The 19,900-nt window shown below is 36.9% G+C and overlaps 1 protein-coding gene across 1 annotated transcript in view; it reads left to right on the top strand.

Annotated features, from left to right (window-relative positions):
- SLC2A13 (solute carrier family 2 member 13) overlaps positions 1–19,900 on the top strand; it is a 260,339-nt gene that overhangs the window by 58,707 nt on the left and 181,732 nt on the right. The window contains exon 3 of the mRNA XM_070619405.1: positions 9,989–10,197. Within this exon, the coding sequence (XP_070475506.1) occupies positions 9,989–10,197 (209 nt within the window). The remainder of the gene's footprint in view (positions 1–9,988; positions 10,198–19,900) is intronic.

The following is a 19,900-nucleotide window of genomic DNA, read 5'->3' as shown; positions in this document are numbered from 1 at the left end:
GCTGAGGCAGCGTCCCACATGCCACAACTAGAAGGACCCACAATGAAGAATATACAACTATGTGCCGGGGGGCTTTGGGGAGAAAAAGGAAAAAAATAGAATCTTTAAAAAAAAAGAGAGAAATATGAGTGTATTAAACCCAAAGAAAACAGAAGAGATTAAATAATAAAGAACATAAGCGAATATAATAGACAAAAGGAAAAAAACAATGTTGGTTCTTTGAAAAGATGAGTAAATATATATTTTTTTATTGAGGTATAATTGATGTGTAACATTATATTACTTTCAGATCTACAACATGATTCAGTATTTGTATATATTGAAAAATGATCACCACAATAAGTGTAGTTAACATCCTTCAGAACCATACATAGTTGGAAAATTTTTTTCCTTGTGCTGAGAACTTTTAAGATTTACTCTCTTAGCAGCTTTCAAATATGTAATATACAGTATTAACTATAGTCACCATGCTGTACATTACACCCTATGACTTACTTATTTTATAAATGGAAGTTTGTACTTTTGACTCCCTTCACCCATTTTCCCCACACCCCACCCTTCATCTCTGGCAACCACCAGTCTGTTCTCTTCATCTGTGAGCTTGGTTTTTTTTTTTTAATTCCATGTATAAATGTGATCATATGTATTTATCTTTTTCTGCCTGACTTACTTCATTTAGCATAATGCCCTCAAGGTCCATCCACGTTGTCACAAATGGCAAGATTTCATTCATTTTTATAGCTGAATGATATTCCATTGTGAGTATATACTACATTTGCTTTATCCGTTCATCCATCGATGGACACTTAGGTTGCTTCCGTGTCTTGGCTGCACCAGTTTACATTCCCAGTGATAGCGTACTTGGGTTCTGTTTTCTCCACATCCTCGCCAGCACTTGTTATTTCTTGTCTTTTTGATATTAACTATTCTAATGAGGTGATATGTCTTTGTGGTTTTGATTTGCATTTCCTTGAGGATTAGTGATGTTGAGCATCCTCAAAAGATTAATAAAACTGATAAACTGATTATTACTGATTAAACTGGTTAAGAAAAAAAGATAAAGTATAAATTATCAATATCAGAAGTAAAAGAGAGCAAATCATTCCTATTGACATTATAAAGATAATGAGGGCAACTCAAGATAATGAACAACTTTCTGCCAATAAATTTGATAACTTAGATGGAATGGGCATGTTGTGTGAAAATCACAACTTACCAAAAAATGGAAAATCTGAATATTATAAGCAATAAGTATAGGGAATACTTATTAAATAAATTGAATTAGTAGTAGTAACCTATCTGCAAAACAAACTCGAGGTCCAGATGGTTCTACTGGTGAATTCTATAACACATTTAAGGAAGAAGTGGGTCCAAACTGAAACAAAAGCTTTAAGAAAATAGAGGTAGAAAGAATACTTCCCAGCTGGGTTTGTGTGGCCAGCATAACACTAGTATTATGGCTTAAATTGTTAAAAGAAAATTCTGGACACAGACTCACAGTGTCCTTAACAAAATGTTAGTAAAATCAAACCCAGAAATGTATAAAAGGATAATAAATCAGGACCAAGTCAGTTTTCACAGGAAAGTCAGGTTGGTTTAGCATAAGAAAATTAATTCATGCAGGTCACCATGTTGAAATTATTCAAAGGAGGAAAACCTATACCATCATTTCAGTCTATGCAGAGAAAACATTTTACAGAACAGTATTCATTTGTGGTGAAACCTTTCAGCAAACTAGAATAGAAAAGCACTCTCACTTCAATAAAGCACACCTACAAAAAAACCTGCAACCAACTTTATACTCAATGTTGAAAGCCTGAATGCTTTCCTTTATGATCAGTTGCAATGCAAAGATGTCTGCTATCACCACTTCCTATTCATTCACATGGACAAGTTGATTCCAAACTTTTTACAGAAAAGCAAAGGACCTAGAATTGCTGAAACCTCCTTGAAGAACAAAGTTGGAGGACTCACTGTCCGATTTCAGGACTTACTGTAAAGCTAAAGTAATTAGGACAGTCTGATAAGAATAGATAAAATCAGTGACATTCATGGAGCAACAACGTGGATGAATCTCAAAAACATTGTGATTTAAAGAAGCAAGACACAGAAGAGTAAAGTCTCCACCATTCCCTATGAAGTTCATCAACATGCAAGATAATCTGTGGGGACAGAAATTCAGTCATTGATTGTCTATGGCCGTGGCAATTGACTGGAAAGAGAGGGGTATAAGGGATCTTTCTGGAATGGCAGAAATATTTTGTGTCTTGATTGAGATCATAGTTACAAGGATATGTATATTTCTCAAAACTCATAGAATAGTATACCTTGGATCTCTTAATTTTACTGTATGCAAATTTTACCTAAAAAAAAAAGTTAATCTGAACTTATGTTGGCTGCCTCCATTATATTCCTTTTCTGCATTGCCCATTGAATAATTTGTGTTAATTTTTCTAATAGCTTCTGTTGAAATAACTTTTCTCCTTACTCCTACACTACCTAAACCTCAATCATAGCAATTAAATGAGTGATCCTGTTTTCTTTGATAATTACTAGAGTATAAGCTTCTTGAAGCAAGGGATGTCTGCTACCATAATCCCTAGCCTAGAGCTTTGCAAATGGAAGATTCTCAGTTTGAAAAAAAGGATATGTGTGTAGCCATGGCTGTGTGTGCATTGTTTTCAGTACTAGCGCTGTGAATTTTGTGCAAGTCAGTATATTTTCCCATGTAGTTTAAAACTGTCTACCTAATGTCTGTGCAAAATATATTCATTTGTTTAAAAAATATCACGTTATTATGTCAAAGCAAGTAATCTTGCTTCTTCTACTATAATCACAACACTCTAAATAAGCTTGGCCAAATCACTTACCTCATATACTGATACCAAATTACTTTGAGGGGTTTTCACCTCGCTACGTGGATAGAATTAATATTTTCTTACGTTTACATATTTGGCAATTACTTTTTTTTTTAACAGTTTACACATAATCATTCACCAGGAAACACAAAAGTTGCTCCTTTGCTGATCATATATCAGCTACTTTTTACTTGAAAGATTCCAATTGTGACCCATTGATTTTTTTTTTTCTTATGTACCTCCAGTCATGGTCTCATGTTTACTCTCTACCTGTCATCAGTTTATCAGGTGTATTGGTACATCATGTACATGGTCCTTGATGGCAGAGGAAGATTAGCTTATCAGCCTGGGGTCTCAATTTGGCAGTTTTTATTATTTTAATTTCTTATCCGCTAAAATGGAGTTGAGTCATGAACTAAAACTGAAAAATATGTTATCAAGTGAGTTCTAACTATAGCAGGTGGCTAAATTCAGTGTTATCTTTTTACATCTAAAACTTTTGCGTTAAGTAGAAACATATTACATAAATCATAATTTATGTTTGGTGACTATCACGTATATATCTTGTAATTTATATAGGATGATGATCATTTCTTTTGTAAATCCAAGAATAGAGATCTTTTAGTAAATGCATCACTTGTGTGATTATTTCTTATGGATTTTGAGTTTTTTCATATACTTATATACTTAAGAATGTTGAGCAATGAAGTCGGGTAGCTCTAGATGTAGGGCTGAAGGAGCAGTGTTCTTGAATGTGGTTTGAAGGCATTGGATTATGCCTTTTTAAGGGGAAAATGTTTCACTACTCTAAATAAGGTATAATGGTAAATATCGTTGGAAAGTTCCAGCTTTGGGGGATATTTTCAGATTTACACAGCACTGCATTGTCTCTGATTAAGTTTACTCCTGATGCTCAATGATTGGCTTAGAGCCTGGCCCTTAACATAGATTCAGGCGATGTTTGCTGGGTAAACAGCTGAATAATAGCTCAGAGAGATCACAAGAAATGCAGCCTTAGCCTTCCAAGCAAACACAGTAAATCTTCATTAGGTAACATTTTCAAATAATTGACTAGTTCTAACTGCTAACCCTTTTGTTTTCAGTGAACCGTTTCAAGGAAAAAAAACGAGTTTAGAGTTTATTTCATAGTTATATGTGGAAGGATGCCAATTTGAAACTGTAGAGTCTTAAAGAGTAAGGCATAGCATCTTAATATTTATGATATTCCTCTAACTTATTTGAGCTATTAAAATGGGCTAACATGGACATGAGATGTAAATCGATAGCAAGTAAATATAAATAGAATGCAAGCTAGAAGGCAGAGGATGGAAATAAAACTATTGGAATTACAAATACAGTTTTTTCGTTTGATTTTTTTCAGTTTATTGTAAGACAGTTTTGGATATTACTAGGGAATATTGCTAAAAACCCTCATTGTACTCAAAGTTTCAGAGACTGTCACTGAGCTAATCTTAGTGTTTAGAAAAATAGCAAGATTCTCTGTGACTGGAAAAATGTAAGGTGGAGATTTGGTTTGAAAATGTATATGTTTGACAACATGAGGTTGGAAGGCAAGTAAGGAGATGATTTTTAATTGTCCCTTAAAATCCTCATGGCCTATTAGGAGAATAATTTGGCTAAGTGACTGCAGTGTCTCAGAAACCCTTACTGTGCTTCTCAGAGTGAAAAGCATCTTCCCTTAGTAGCATTCAGTGCCTCAAGAGCAATAAACACAGTTGCATACAATTTGTTTTAAATGTAACATATTACAATATGTTCCCTTAGCCATGGTAATTTTTCTGTTATAGCTTGACTTACAATTAAAACCATAAATCACAACGCTCTTCCATTGTAAGGCACTAGCAACCTTTTCACATCATTTGGGAATTTGAGGGAAAAGAACAGAGAGGAGAAGAGAAATCAACAGAATGTGGATACAGACTACAGTTCCTCACTCCTGCACAATTCCTTTTGGAAGGGGAGAGTTTGGGGTGGTGGCCTTTAGAGATTGAAAACCAAAGTGTGGAGAAAAGCCACTTTATATCTGTCGTGTCCATTATATAATATATTTTAAAGGGATTAAATCTCAAGTCAAATTCTTTTGCTCCCAATCATCTTTTAAACTCTTTATTTTCTTGTTACCTATATTTTTCCTCCCCAAAACATTTACCTGTGTATGTTAAAGAAAAATGAAATAAAAATTCAATTGGGCACAGTGTTTAAAGCAAGCAGTACAAGTTTACCCTTACAAATGAGGTATTTTCTTTTAACTAATTGTCAGCTATTTTCGCAGTAACATTCTCGTGCCAAGAGAATAACAGGATATTCCTTTTGCCACTGGCATGCCTGTGTTTTAAATCCAGCTTGCAGTTCCCCAGCCAGCGGGCGTTTCTGAGTCAGTACTGTGCTCGGCACACTTGGGAGCGAAAGCCCCCAGCAAGCCCCTTTGCCCTGTTTCTGCCACTCTGCTTTTCTGCGTCTAACAGAGATGTGAACAATAAAACTTTTAAAGGGATCTTCAAAAGTCTTTAAACAGGAGACTAAGGTAAATTAGTGTTTCCTTTTATGAATTCTGCAGAATTAATGATCAACTAATCATTAAACATTTGTTATAGCTTGACTCACAATAAACATTTACTATAGGAGCCACATTGCCTAGGTTTTAATCCTGGTTCCACGGCATACTAGTTCTGTGCCTTTTTTGTGCCACATTTATTTGTCCTGAAAATGGGGATAATAATGGTACCCACCTCCTAGGGTTGTTTTGAAGGTAAATGAGTTGAGGTCTCTTAAGCCCTTTGAACAGAGCTTGGCACATAGTAACTGGTGCTGCGTATTAGCTATTACTGTTGCTGTTATTGTTGTTAAATGAGTCCGTGTCCAAGCTGAGTTTGTACATTCAAGTAGCTTTTCATGTATTTGGAACATAATCGTCACCCTTGTGGAACTACTAGAGAATAAGTAACATGCTTATCATGTTATCAGTTGACCGTATTTATCAGATATCCGTGTTATCAGTTCAGAGAAAGGGGCGATTATGAACTGCAAAATTTTCTATCTTAAATGGCCATGTATTAAAGGTACATGTCTTTAGTTTCATAAGTGAGAGCAATATGATTCTTTTAAAACAAGAATGATGGTGAATGTTCCGTTCAGTAAAGGAGCTGTTTGGATTCTTGTGATGGCAGCCGCAGCTGCAGGTCTGCTCACCCACAGTGGGGAGGGCTGGCACCCAGGAATACAGGAGCTTAGATTCACAGAGCTTCAGTTTTTGGCCCTGGGAAGAAGGCTTAACCTGAGTGGAGTAGCTGGGCTTGTCTCCTGTGTTAGCTGGCTCAGCCACACCATCTGAAAGCATTGCTCATCGTTTGAGGGCCCCTCCTTAGTTTTGTGATAGACAGGTGCTGGTACTGCTAGTCAGACTAGAAGATAGCTCATTTGTTAACTTCAGTTTAGAAAGGGTAAAAAGGTATCTTTCAGGGAGTGATCATGATGCCAACGAAAGATTCTGAAGATTTTTAGAACTCATGCAAGCTTGGCATTTTTGTTTAAGTCAGTGTACTTTGCCTTTCTGTCAGCCTGGTGTGCTGTCTTGCCTCCAGAAAATAAATGGCTTTTGCCTTAAGGTGTGGACCTTGGGTGCCTGTTGTTCGCTTTCACCCCCTGGGTTTTTAAAACCCTTAGATTAGTGGTTCTCAGCTTTGACTGCACATTAACACCACCTGGGGAGCTTTTAATGAAATAGAAGTCCCTGGGCCTGAGCCCGGACCAATTAATCAAAATCCCTGGGGATGAGTAAGGCCTGGACACTGGTGTGTTTTAAAAGCCCCCTGGGTGATTCTAATGTGAAGCCCGGGTTTAGTACCCTTGATTTAACTTATAATAATGAGATCTCTTCTATCAATAGGGGACTGCGTGTTTGTTTGGGCATTGCCTGCCATGGTCTATCAGTATATTCTTTGTCATATCAGTGTACTCTTTGTCATTTATCTGGTTCCTCATTTCCTTGGATTTAGAGGACTGATGGTGAGTCCCTTAACTAAGCCTATAAAGTTCCTGCTCTTTTAGTCTTATGAGAAAATTTTCATCAGTACCACAATAAAATAACCTTGTATTTATCCTTCCTGTTCTCCATTCTGCACATCATCAGAGGAACGGTTTTTCCTCAAGAAAGAAATTGGTTAGTTCTACGTCCTGAAAGCTTGGGTGGATGATACAGCCAGGATAGACAAGTTGCCATGAGTTGTTTAATGGGGGAGGGAGTCAGGGAGGTGAGAACAGGTTTTTACTGAGCATCCTCTCAGTGCTAGGTACTGGCAGAATGATTTCACTTAATTCTCCCAGCAGCTCTGTGAAACAGACAGTCACCTGTGCGTTAAAACGTTAAATAACTTCACCAGGGTTTTGTGGTTTGTGTGCCCAGAGCTGAAGCACAACCCAGTTCTGTTCCTGTGCTGTCTCCATCATCAACCACAGCTACTCCTGATCTTGTGTATTTGGTTTCTACAAAGCCATGAAAATTTATTCCTATCACAATTTTGTTATCATGAAAGGTAATTAAAAGATAGTAAAATAAGCTTCTTTGTTTTACTTTTAGAAATGGTACCATATAAATGTATAAAACATGTTTTATCTTCACTAGTCTCTGGAAACAAGGTTTAATAGCCTTAAAGTTGGCAACAAGGTACAAATTCCTTTTCCACACTCTAGTATTAGGGCATTGAATTGTAAATTTCAGACCTAGACTCTTGGGGCTTAGAGATTTCAACGGCTGGAGGGCAAAAGTATTTTCTTACGTAGCTAGTTTAAGAAGCACAGGCTATGTCTGTCTGCATTTTTTTTTTCTTTTTGTCTTTTCCCTTTTCTTTTTTCTTTCAGTTTTTAGAAACATTGTGTTCTGGGATTAAATAGTGAGTAGTAAAGTGCAAAGTATTATATGAGCATCTTTGGGCCTGAAAATTATTCAGTTTCTATATTCATTTCAAGTGTGTCTTTGAAGTCTGCTGTGCAGCCCTTTAATCTTAATTCATCACCAAGGGGGTTTGGAGACCAGAAGGAAAGATCATGAAAGGTGTAGAGAAATGAAACATAATGGCTTTCATCTTTACAGCTTTTCTTATTTATTTCCTAATCTGGTATATTTTGTGCCTACCTTTTTATCGCTTTTCTTTCAAATAATTGGTAATACAGGATAACCTTTCTTTAGGAGAGAACACAACTGAAGAGAAATTTCGTTCTTTTACAACAATAAAACATACATTTAAATAACAGATTTGGTTATACAAGTTAACACCTTAAGAGGAAAAGCCCAGAGATAGGCATTTGTGTGAACTGACCTCTCTAGGCTCTTCAGAAGTCTTCAGATGAGTGGTCGTCCTCAGAAGAGAAGGTCTGTTTATATCCAGAACAATGAATGGTTTCGTTGGAAGGAATTACTGTGCAAGTAAGTCTGCAGAGTTAAATGATCCAGGAGAGTTGCTGCGTAAAACTTTGCTGGATGAGTGTAAAGCACAGTTATTTTCTGTTTACTTAATACAGAAAGTTTAAATATATACCTGCTTTTGTATAATTTCATAAAACATTTACTAAGTGCCTGTGGTGTGCAAGATACTTTATTAGCTGCTGTGCCGAATATAAAGTTAAATATGCAATCAAGTGGGACAGGTAAATAATTTATTATAATACAAGGTACGGTGACAAAAATGAAGCTTAATACACTGTGTTCTGTAGGTGAGCAGAGGAAGGAGTGATTAATTATTGGTGTAATTATTACAGCCCATGGATTAAAGTGTAAAACACTTCTGATAAGATTTCTTCTAATACTGTAGGCCGAGTGATTCATTTAGTCCGTCATTCATAAACACTTTGTTTACTTTCTAAATCTTAATTTTTCTGTTTCTTTGTGTAGTTTTAGCTACTGTTTAGAGTAGGAGGTATTCTTAACACTCACATGACAAATTGTATTTTTAAATTTTTTTTACTCTTTTCAGAATTAAAATGGAATTGCCTGAAAAATAATAGGCGTATTTCATGGTATGTCTCTGATGCCTTCAAGGCTGCTATACTTTAGGTTTAACATAGCTTAAAAGTTAGAAAAGCTTTGAAAAGTGTATTGAGTCCGGTGGCTTCTGGTCAATTTATGAATCCCAGTGAGTATGGGTTGTCCTATGATTGGAATTGGCCTTCAAGCTCTGCCACCGTGAATCAACCATGGGACATACCCAGGGACCTGAATCAACAGAAAACATCCAGGTGTCCTTGATTCAGAGAAGTTTCCATTTGAAAGAAACCTTAAAATTTATCTGATCTAACCTCTTGGTTCAAAAAGATCGAGGCCTAAAGATGTTAGGAGATCAGTCCAGTGGTCAGAATAATTTGGAGAGATCCTTGATATTACTATACTTATGTTGCTGTTTTTGTTATTTCTTTGATGGATTTAAAATAATATGCTTATTTACTGTTTGGAATTTTGCCAGCCATTAAGAATAGACATTTAAAGAAGACGACAAATAACTTAAAAACAATATGGCAGCTTTTTCGTATTTCTATTACTTTAATAACGATTATTTGCTTCCAGCTCCACCTTTTTTCTGCCAAGGGCTTCTACTTCTCAGTTAATGAGGGTGAACGTGATGCTCGATGGCAAAATGAAATCATGACTAATCACTCACAGAGCATAAATAGCTGTAAAGAAGTCAATTTGGGCATTTATTTTAATGAAAAGTGTATCTTTTAAACAGATATTGGAGAGTTTTGTTTTAGCCTCATTTTGTATTGTAAAATACAGAATTATGTTACATAGATAGGGATGGTGATTTGGTGTTTTGCATGATGTATTTGGTTCAGGATACATATACATAATTATTGTGACTTTTGCCCATTCTTTTTCATTGTAATTTATGTGTGAGAGAGAGAGAAGAATCAAATTTTTCTCACTTTTCAGTTTTTCACTACAGCCTAAAAATATCCTTTTTTTCTGGTGACAAACACATACACATATAATAACAAGAAAATCATTCTGATTAATTTAACGTTGATATTATTCCCAGTGTGCTGAACACAAACCTTTCATTCATACTCAGTGCTAATAAGACCAAATTTTACAATAATATGTGGATTTCTTATTGCAGGTACATGTTGGGACTTGCAGCAATTCCAGCAGTTATACAGTTTTTCGGCTTTCTCTTTTTACCTGAAAGCCCTCGATGGCTTATTCAGAAAGGACAGACTCAGAAGGCCCGTAGAATCTTATCTCAGATGCGTGGTAACCAGACCATTGATGAGGAGTATGATAGCATCAAAAACAACATTGAAGAAGAGGAAAAAGAGGTTGGCTCAGGTATGTGGATTTTGTACTTATGTGAATTTTTAAACTACATAGTGGTTTTATCTAGGAATTATATTTTAGCATTATTTAATATCTCTAAATCATGTAGTGGTTTTATATGTATAACCAAACCAAAATAAATATATTTTAGTTTTAAAAGCAATGATAATGTTATAAAAGAATGAAGAAAAACAGCCCCATGACTCCTATCCTCACATAATTAATAATTTTGTTTTTGTTTAGTCTTTTCTTCTTTCCAAATTGGATATACTTGACATAGTTGTCATCATTTTGTTTGTGTGGGTATTTTTTTTGAGTATATGTATGTTTTATGTATAAATATATCACATATAAAGATATATATGCACTATTGACCTTCCATATTAACTAAAATCATAATGTGAACTATTGTCAAGACAAATCACTTTAGTAAAATTAAATACCTGCTTACATATGTTACATTAAGTTCCATAATAATTTTTATAAAGAGTAAGAATGCCTTCACATTACTAGTTTTGGGATAATTTTGTGGTTCCCTATTTTCATTAAAACGTTTAATTAACTGTCTAATAAAAATTTTGCCATGTCAGAAAACCAAAAAAAAGGGAAGTTTCTGGTTAGTTTATGTTGATAAATTCATTTTCGGAGAAGAAATCATGTAGGGATTTACAAATTTTTAAGCAGGATCTATAATCTTGATAGTCTGATTTGGGTAAGCAATTTGCAGGATACAACTAATGAGAAAAGGTAGACATTTTATAATACTTCATTTCAGCAATAACTGCTCCCCTTCTGGATTCACGTTTCTCAAAGTTGTCTCATTTTCTCTCAGCCTTCCTTTTGCTTCTACGTTAATTGATAGCTCAAATGGAGATGCTGACTTACATTAGTCTATTTTTCATACCTGAGAAAATGCCAAACACATATACCCTTCTACTAATATATTCATACACAAGTCTTAAAAGGTCTGTGCACTCGCCCTTTCCTACCATTTTTGGTGGAGCTGAAGGTTGTGCTTTCCTGAAACAGTAGAATAAACACTGTGGAAGCTGGTCACTGTTTTAGCCACATGTGGCTTGACTTCACTTTATATATATGCAGCACGGTAGTGCGATGTTATCTTCTTGCTTAGACCAAAGCCCTACTAACCGTGAGCCCGTTTTGGGTCAAGGTCATTTTTAACAAACGATTTTTGACCATATACCATGTTCTTGGTATTGTCAGCATTTCCAGAGTAGCACATTAACACAACTATTAAAGAGAATTTTGCTATAACAAAATAATGCACTTTTACTAAGTTCAGCATTGTGTTAATTTTTAACATGCTATTTTAAATGTCTGTTTAAATGACAACTTCTTTTACGCTCTTGTCTAAATTCCTCTCAGCGGTAGCTTGAATGAAGTATGAGGTTGTTTTTGTGGTAATCAGTACACTTGAAACCCATGTGCTAATAATGTGTGAGTAGAAAAACTTTTCAGAGGATGTATTAGGTTATATTAAATGCTATTTAGAAATAAGTTTTTGTTAATTTATATAAAGGATAAGATAACTTAATAAAAAAGCCTTCTTGTTTAGAGGTGGGGATACCACTGATTTTGCTACAAAGTATTGAGCACATAGCTTCATTTTGACTACCTTAAAAAAATTTATGTGAGTGGTCTAGCCATGCACTTGTCGACGATGCACACTGTTTGAGTTTTGTGACTATTTGGAATGTATAACCAAATTTATTATTTTTTTTAGAAACTTGTGCATAGGATTGCAATTACCTGCATCTGCCTTAGTTTTAATCATAAGTCTTCTCAACTAAATAGGGCACTATTTCTTGGGGATAGATAAAATATTTAGTGATTTACCTATTTCCTAATATTGGTTCATGTATACATTTGGCACAGTTTTTAAAGATACTATAATGTTATCCACTGAATCCTAATAAGATTTGTCTCATGTTTGGCTAAATATTCTAAATTTTGTAACTAATGGGATTAAAAATTTATCCATTTCTGGATTTGTATTATTTGAGTACTATCATCTTGCTTAATTTTAAAACTAATTTCATGTTCTTTTTTAAAAATACAGAATTAATAGCATTATGGTATGAATGCACACAGACAGTTTTGCCAGTGTTATATGGCACCAGTAATTTGGGGCCTCATTTTTATGATTGAGAAATCTAATCACAGTAAAACATGCTCTGCAAAGTATGACTTTTATTTCAGCATTGTCATGTCCAGGGGCAAGACTCTGTGTCAGTTTAGTTGGAAAATAGAGACCAGTGCTAGGGCTTGTGTTAGCAGACCTGAAGGGTCCTGGCCCTCAGTCACTTGACATTTGAAAATGCTAGGCTAGATGGACAAATACACATGAAGAAACAGCTAACTTCAAAATAATACAAATGTCCTGGCCCAGAGAAGACGAGCCAGCCATTGCATTGGAGGGTTAGAGAGTGACCTGGGTTAATTGGTCCGTGGATCTTGACAAAAGTGAATTTTGAGCCGTGACTTCAAGCCTGGGGACTCTGAACAGTGGGGTCCAGCTGCCTGGCGGGAAGAACCTTGACCAGTCACCACAGGATACTCAGATATTCCAGGAGGTTAGAAAGAAGCTGTTCAATAAGATTGCCGTTTCTTTTAGGGAGAAATGTTTTCTCGTCAGACATGTTGGCTTAGTTACCTGCTACCTGTGAGCTTGCCAAATAGGTCTGATTCCTGATCAGCAGGCCACGTCCTTCTCTAGGAGTTTCTAGTGGATTTATGACTTGTTACTGTGATGGTACTTACTTATATGGCCTTTCTCTTTTTGTGGGATTTTTTTCCTTGGTCTCTTGAGTTTAAATTTGACCTCTTTGAGGAAAATAGGCATAACTACTAAAGTCTGTCTTAGTTAAGTTAGTTAATTTATTAGATGTGTGAGATGTCAGTGCCTAGGGCATTTACTTCTCCTGATTGAAAATACCTTTTATGACCTTATGTAGTGAATACGGTGGCTGCTCTGGCCACGTCAGCAGCAGAGGCGAGGCTCGCAGGCCGTGCTGTGGAACAGGATCGGATTGTAATGGGATTCCATCTCTTCTTCTGTACGTGGCACGCAGGTCAGCCTCCTTAGCATGTGGAGTGCTAAAAAAAAAAAAAAAGAAGGCGGTTTATGGGTTTTAAAAGAAGTGAACAGTTGGTTTTCATGTGTGTTCAACACTGTTTATACATCCTGTAGGACTAATAAAGTGAGAGTAGAAGAAACAACAGCTTGGTTTGGAAAGCTCCCTGGAGTGGGAGACAGAAATGAAAGACTGGTCCTAGCTCCGCCCCTGACTCGTGAATCTAAAAGAATTTGGGAGGAGTCCCTGAGCCTCTGTTTCTTTTTAGCTTTATAGGAAAAGAGAGCCAGATTATAACAGCTTCCTAGTTTGAGTTTTTAGAGTTTTGAAAGTCTGTGAGAAACGCCTGTTTTTTAATTTCTAAATACTATGCAGCAGTATTTTCATTCAAAAATATTTGTTGAGTGGCATTCAGTAGAGTTGGGAATGTGGCAATAAATAAGACAGACAAGGTTCTGGCTTGTTCTCTTGGGAGGAGGCACATGAATGATAAATAAAAGAGTAAATAATTCCAGGGTAACTGCAAATTGTGGTAATCACTTTGAAGGAAATGAATAGGATGATAACATATTTGTAGAGGGGCTACTTTAGGTGGGATGGTTAGGAAAGGCTTCTCTGAAGAGCTGAATTGGAGGGGTGAGAAAGAATCGGCAGTGTAGAGAACTGAAGGGAAGAGTGTTCCAGGCAGAGGGAATAGCAAGTGCAAAATTATATATAGTGGGCCAGATTAATCTCTTGAAAGATTTGATATTAGCTGTAAAGCATGCCTGTACCAGAATTTTAAGACATTGCAGTAAGAGCTAACTATTCATCTTTACTCATCCCAGGTTGCCAAGCCTAAGCTTGGAATTAGTAGGGACACAATTACTACTTTCAGAATTAAGAGCAAATCTGAGTACAAAATAATATATGTATAATTCCCATCATTTTGTTGTTTGTCTCTTATGGTTTGTCTTCCTAGTTTGTTTCGTGCTGCATAGATGTGTAATAGAGTCATGACTTGTATGTAGACAGAGGTAGAAACCTTAGAGAGATCTATGTAATTATTTAAGGCAATTATTTGGAAGTTTTGCCACTTAGCTTCAAAGGTGGGAGGAGAGAGGCAGGCCTTTTGGGGCCTCGGTACCATAGCAAAAGTCATCTGCAGTAAGCTCAACATTTATTTAAAATTTTTTTTTTTTGGTGAGGAAGATCAGCCCTGAGCTAACATCTGCTGCCAATCCTCCTCTTTTTGCTGAGGAAGTTGGCCCTGAGCTAAGATCCATGCCCATCTTCCTCCATGTTATATGTGGGACACCTACCACAGCATGGCTTGCCAAGTGGTACTTAGGTCTGCGCCTGGGATCTGAACTGGTGAACCCCGGGCCGCCAAAGCAGAGCACACGAACTTAACCGCTATGCCACCAGACTGGCTCCAACATTTATTTGAATTTTTAAGCTTTATCCTAAAAATTAACGAAAGTTTGTATTCTGTCCCATGATATAACTGTTTACTTGACTCAAAAAATGTTTTTTTCCTAAATATCTACAGTATTTACTCATTGACTTTATGTGGCCATCATTGTCATGTCTATTCCCTGAGGGATGTGCGTCCTTCAGTTTGATAGACACCAATTTAAAGCATTTGGAGTTACTCTCTTGGGCAAATCCATTAGGCAAGGTATTAAAAGTTGGGTCTGCCTATATTACTAGAGATGTGTGGTCATCTCTTAACTTACTAGGCATATAGAAAGGCAGAGAGTCTTCATCAGGAACTTTAGTTCATAGCAGCTAGTAATTGTCTCCCACAACAAGAAAAGTAAAATCAGTCAACAAAAGAGACAGGATTCCTTTGAAGACAATCTTAGGGAAGAATCTAGAAATGAAGGTTGTGTATTCACATGCTTTATACCACTTTGTTTACAAGCACTCTCTAATTGACTTCTTCAATTTTCTTTTTTTATTGAGATATAATTGATATATAACATTATATGTTTCTGGTGTGTGACGTAATGATTTGATATATGTATTGTGAAATGATCACCATAATAAGTCTAGCTAACATCCATCACCACACTTAGTTAAACAGTTTTTTTTCTTGATTTCTTGAATTTCTTATCCTGCATCATAGGACAATTATAGTCCTGGGATGAGGTCAACGGAAATCAAAGGCTGCTGCTGATGCCTTCACAGAAGCAGCTGCTGGGGCAGGGTTTCAGGAAAGGCTCAAACAAGGTGCCATCTCTGCCCTTCCCTTCTCTGCTGTGCCCTGGGATGTTAAGGCAGGACTATTAGAGGGAGAATGTAAACCAGGAAAGCTTTCTCTCCCTAGAGAAACGTGCAGATGTTGATGTAGAACCACTACAAGAAATCAGGGGAAAAAGCAGCAGTGCTTTGGAAGAAGGAAGTTGTCATGGCAGCTTCAGGGCAACAGAGAGTGAGTAAAGAGAGGAAAGTAAGGGAGAAACTGAGTGCTGTCCTCAGGACAGTGGAGAGCTGCCTCCTATAATTCGATTGATCTGTTTCTAGTACAGGGTCAATCTAGGGAGCTTAAAAATGTATGTGACCTTTTTTTTCCCTTTAAAACAAAGGGAAAATAGCTTTTTTGGTCTCTTTAAAAAATTATATGTAAAATCTTTTTTTCTTTTTGTGCTAATCTTCCTCTATTTTATGTGGGATGCTGCCACAGCATGGCTTGACAAGCAGTGCTGTGTCCGTGCCTGGGATCCGAACCTGCAAATCCCAGGTCGCTGAAGCAGAGTGCATGAACTTAATCACTACGCTACCAGACCAGCCGCTATATGTAAAATCTTTTGCAGTTAGTATTACCTAGCTCACCTACATAGATACTTCCAACATAGATTTGTTGACCATGAGAAGATCAGTGAGAAATTTGGCCCTGCCCTTTGGTCACTAAAATCTTACTATTTAGGTATGTGTGAGAAGTAACAACCTAGAGGCACTGTCTGATGCTGAGGACTGAAATCAGATCCAGGCCCATTGTATAATCTATGCAGAAATATTCAGGCCAAGAAGATTTGCATTGTTTAATTTTATCAACTAATCAACTCAGTAATCTGGGCTAATGTGGCTCTGCGTTTTGCCTTTGTAGGGTAGTTTATCTTCAGCCTGGAAAGGGGGAGAAGGTTGTAGGGAGGGGAATTTATTCAACACCCTCCTGTGAGTTGAGCTTGAAGCCTGATTTGAGTTACCTCCAGCTCTCTGGGGGTCACGTCTGTCACGTACAGGAAGCGCCCACTGCATCTCTCGCTTTATTTTTTTTTCCTCCAGTACTTTTGCAATTAGGTTATCAAGTCTTATCTTCTTGTAAGTCATTTTCTTTTCCTGTGAATTAACATTGCCTATGGCCATTTCAACAAATCCGTATTCTGCAGAGAGGTCAGAGAGGGTAGATATTTATCATATTTTGATAGAAATCCTTCCAAAAGTTTCTTTAGAAATCTAATTTTAGCATAATGACGTTGCAATAGAATGCTCATGGCAGTTGACATCTGCACTTAGAGGAAAGTAGTCATTTTTCCCCAATGCTTTTGGTAGTTTTGCTTGTATTCTCCTTATGTGGTAGTACAGTGTTGTCTGACCCAAAGTAATGCTTGTACGATGTTTGCTCGATGAACTTGAAATAGATATTGACAAATTGTTCCTCAGCAAGATGACTCCCAATTTTATGAGTATAGGTGAAGAAAACATTTCTATATCTACCATTCTCACGATTGTTGCAAAATTGCAAAAATTGTCAAAGCATGAGGCTGATATACATATCTCCTATGGTAAACAGTAGATTAAAACAAAACATTGGGCCTGGCCTGGTGGCTGTGTGATTAAAGTTCCATGCACTCCACTTTGGAGGCCTGGGGTTTGCGAGTTTGGATCCCAAGCATGGACCTACTCGGCTCACCAGCCACCACGCTGTGGAGGTGCCCCATATACAAAAAAATAGAGGAAGATTGGCAGTGGATGTTAACTCAGGGCAGTCTTGCTCAGCAAAAAAGAAAGGGGGGGGGGGTGCCTGGCCTGGTAGCACAGCAGTTAAGTTCGCATGTTCTGCTTCAGCAGCCCGGGGTTCACCGGTTCGGATCCCAGGTGCAGACCTACATATCACTTGTCAAGCCATGCTGTGGCAGGCATCCCACATAAAATAGAGGAAGATGGGCACAGATGTTAGCTCAGGGCCAGTCTTCCTCAGCAAAAAGAGGAGGATTGGCAGCAGATGTTAGCTCAGGGCTAATGTTCCTCAAGAAAAAAAGGTCAAGTAAGAAGCTGCTTTAATTCCTTATCCTGTGTTAACAAGCTGTAAGCTGAAGGACTATTAAAACAATATACAACTCTATTCATTTTATAGTTAAACTTATTTTCTTAGGCATGATAATTTATTTAAAAGAAACTCTATTTAATTCAACCTGACTTTAAATAAAGTTTGCCTTCGATTTTCTAGATCCCAGAGGACTTGTAAAATCTTAAGCAGAATTGAAATAGTTCTTGGATTTTACGTTAAAATGTCAATGACTCTGCTTTACATGGGGATAAAGGGCAGCACAGACGAGATTTTCCACTCAGCACACTATTGGGAGAACGAAGTGTTTTTCAGATGACCTGTAGGTTTTCAAACCATTTTCCTTGATTTATATTGAAAATCCCGATTGTCTTAGTAAGTTTATTGGTAGTAAACCGGCTCATCTTTCTGCTTTCTTTCTAAGATAGACTTAAATCCATGTCTCGTAAAAAAATCCACACTGAAGGAGTTTTGACTGTGTCAAAGTTTTTTTCCCTCCCAACACGTTGTGAAGTTCATACTGTTTTTTAATGCTGTGTATTTAATACAATCAAACAGGAGGAAAACACCCAACAAGGTAGACATTTCAAAGAGAATATAGATCCTAAGTTACTGCTTCAGGGTAGTTCATTTCCAAGTTAACACTAAATCCATCATTCAGCACAGGTCTGCTTTGGAAATGAAACCATAGTCTGGAGATTTTTTCCTCGAGGTAAGACAAATTGCTGTGCCCTTCAAAGGTTGCCTTCTTTGGAGGAGGTTAGAGGAAGATCCTAAAGAAAACCCAATTTTCTCCATCTCAAAGTGGAGGGCACATGAGCCACTCTTTAATGTTGGGACTTTTTAGTGACAACAGGACAATCCCATTGATGGGCTCTAGAATTTATAGCCATGCCATGTGCTATCTGAAGAAACTTGCTTGTTTACAAATGTTAGAAGAGACCTTCTCAAATGTTTCTCAAAAGTCAAAGGAATCACCCTTAATTTTTAATTTCATTGTGTATTTGGAAGATTGAGTGGTCAAATAACATTGATTTTCTCCTTTATCAGTCCAACTTAGGCCCTCTAAACCCTTTGATCTACCCACTGAACAATATTGTTAATCAGGATCTTACTGAACACTTAACGTAGATGTACATTTCAGTTAACTTACTTATTTAGCATCTATATTGCTTGAAATGTGGTAGCCTTTAGTAAGACGATGTGAACTTAGCAGGATAGATTGAGGAGAAAATGTACTAGGTTTATGAAGCTAGAATAATAAATTACTATATAAGAATCTCACATTTTTAGAGTAGTTTTTCTCCTGGAATTTTTTAAGATATTTACTTGCAAATGACTCTCACTGAACATCTCTCAGAATAAAATAAACCTTCAAAATAATTTTTTTAGAGAATTGAACCTAATAACTGCTCCTTCTTAAAGGGGGGAGTGGGCCCTTTAGGAAGAGCCTTTTGAAAGTCTCATCTCAAAACCAACTTTGTATGGAAGCAAAGAACTTTCATAATGTTATCTTAGCATTCATTATTCATATTTGAATAAAACTAGTGTGAAAATACTAGTAACAATTACTATTTACTGAATGCCTGTTTCTGTAAGTGTATATGTGCGTGCATACACACCCACACACATTGTCTCTCTGATTCTTAAAACAACCCTAAAATTAAATATTATGATCCATATTGTACTCAGAGAATGGAGAGCTGGCAAGGTGAAAGAACCAGGAAGTAAAAGGTAAGATCTGAGCCCCACTCTGCTACCTTTCAAGTCTCTCCTCATTCCGCTTGGCCAGCTCTACGTCTCATGCCATCTCTGTGCTGTGCTGTTTGGATGTAGATAGTGGAAAAAAGAAATAAGACATGCCTATCAAATTTCCTTAAGAATATCCTCCTTTTATAAAAGGGCAGAACACAAAACAACAAAAAAATGGAAACAACAAGACAGTAATAAACCTTTAAAGTCAATTGACAAACTAATTTAGTTCTGTTACTTCCACCTTGCAAGTGTATTTCCCCTCAGTTTCCCCTTCTTCATCCTTGCTGTCACTGCCTGGGTTAGGTCTCTGGTGTTCCTCCGCTCTGCCAAGTACCAGTGCCTTTCACTCTTGTCCTTGCTTCTGGCATCTCCCCTTTCCATCTGCCTTCCCCATGGCCTCCAGAGTTACCATCCCAACGCACAGGCAGGATCATGTCCCTCTCTCTTCAGGAACAAGTTCCTTAACTTGTTACTAAATTTCCTTTAAAATTTGTTTTTAATTTATCTTTCCAATTTATTTCACTAGAGCCAGGATTCCATCGTCATCACAAGGGAGAAAGGAAGAAGCACCCCAATAGACTGAGTGCCTCCT

Source organism: Equus przewalskii, chromosome 5 (assembly GCF_037783145.1).
Source record: "Equus przewalskii isolate Varuska chromosome 5, EquPr2, whole genome shotgun sequence".
In the NCBI taxonomy this organism is placed as follows: Eukaryota; Metazoa; Chordata; class Mammalia; order Perissodactyla; family Equidae; genus Equus; species Equus przewalskii.
Note: the sequence above shows the minus strand (reverse complement) of the source record. Positions and strands in the feature narration are given on the sequence as shown.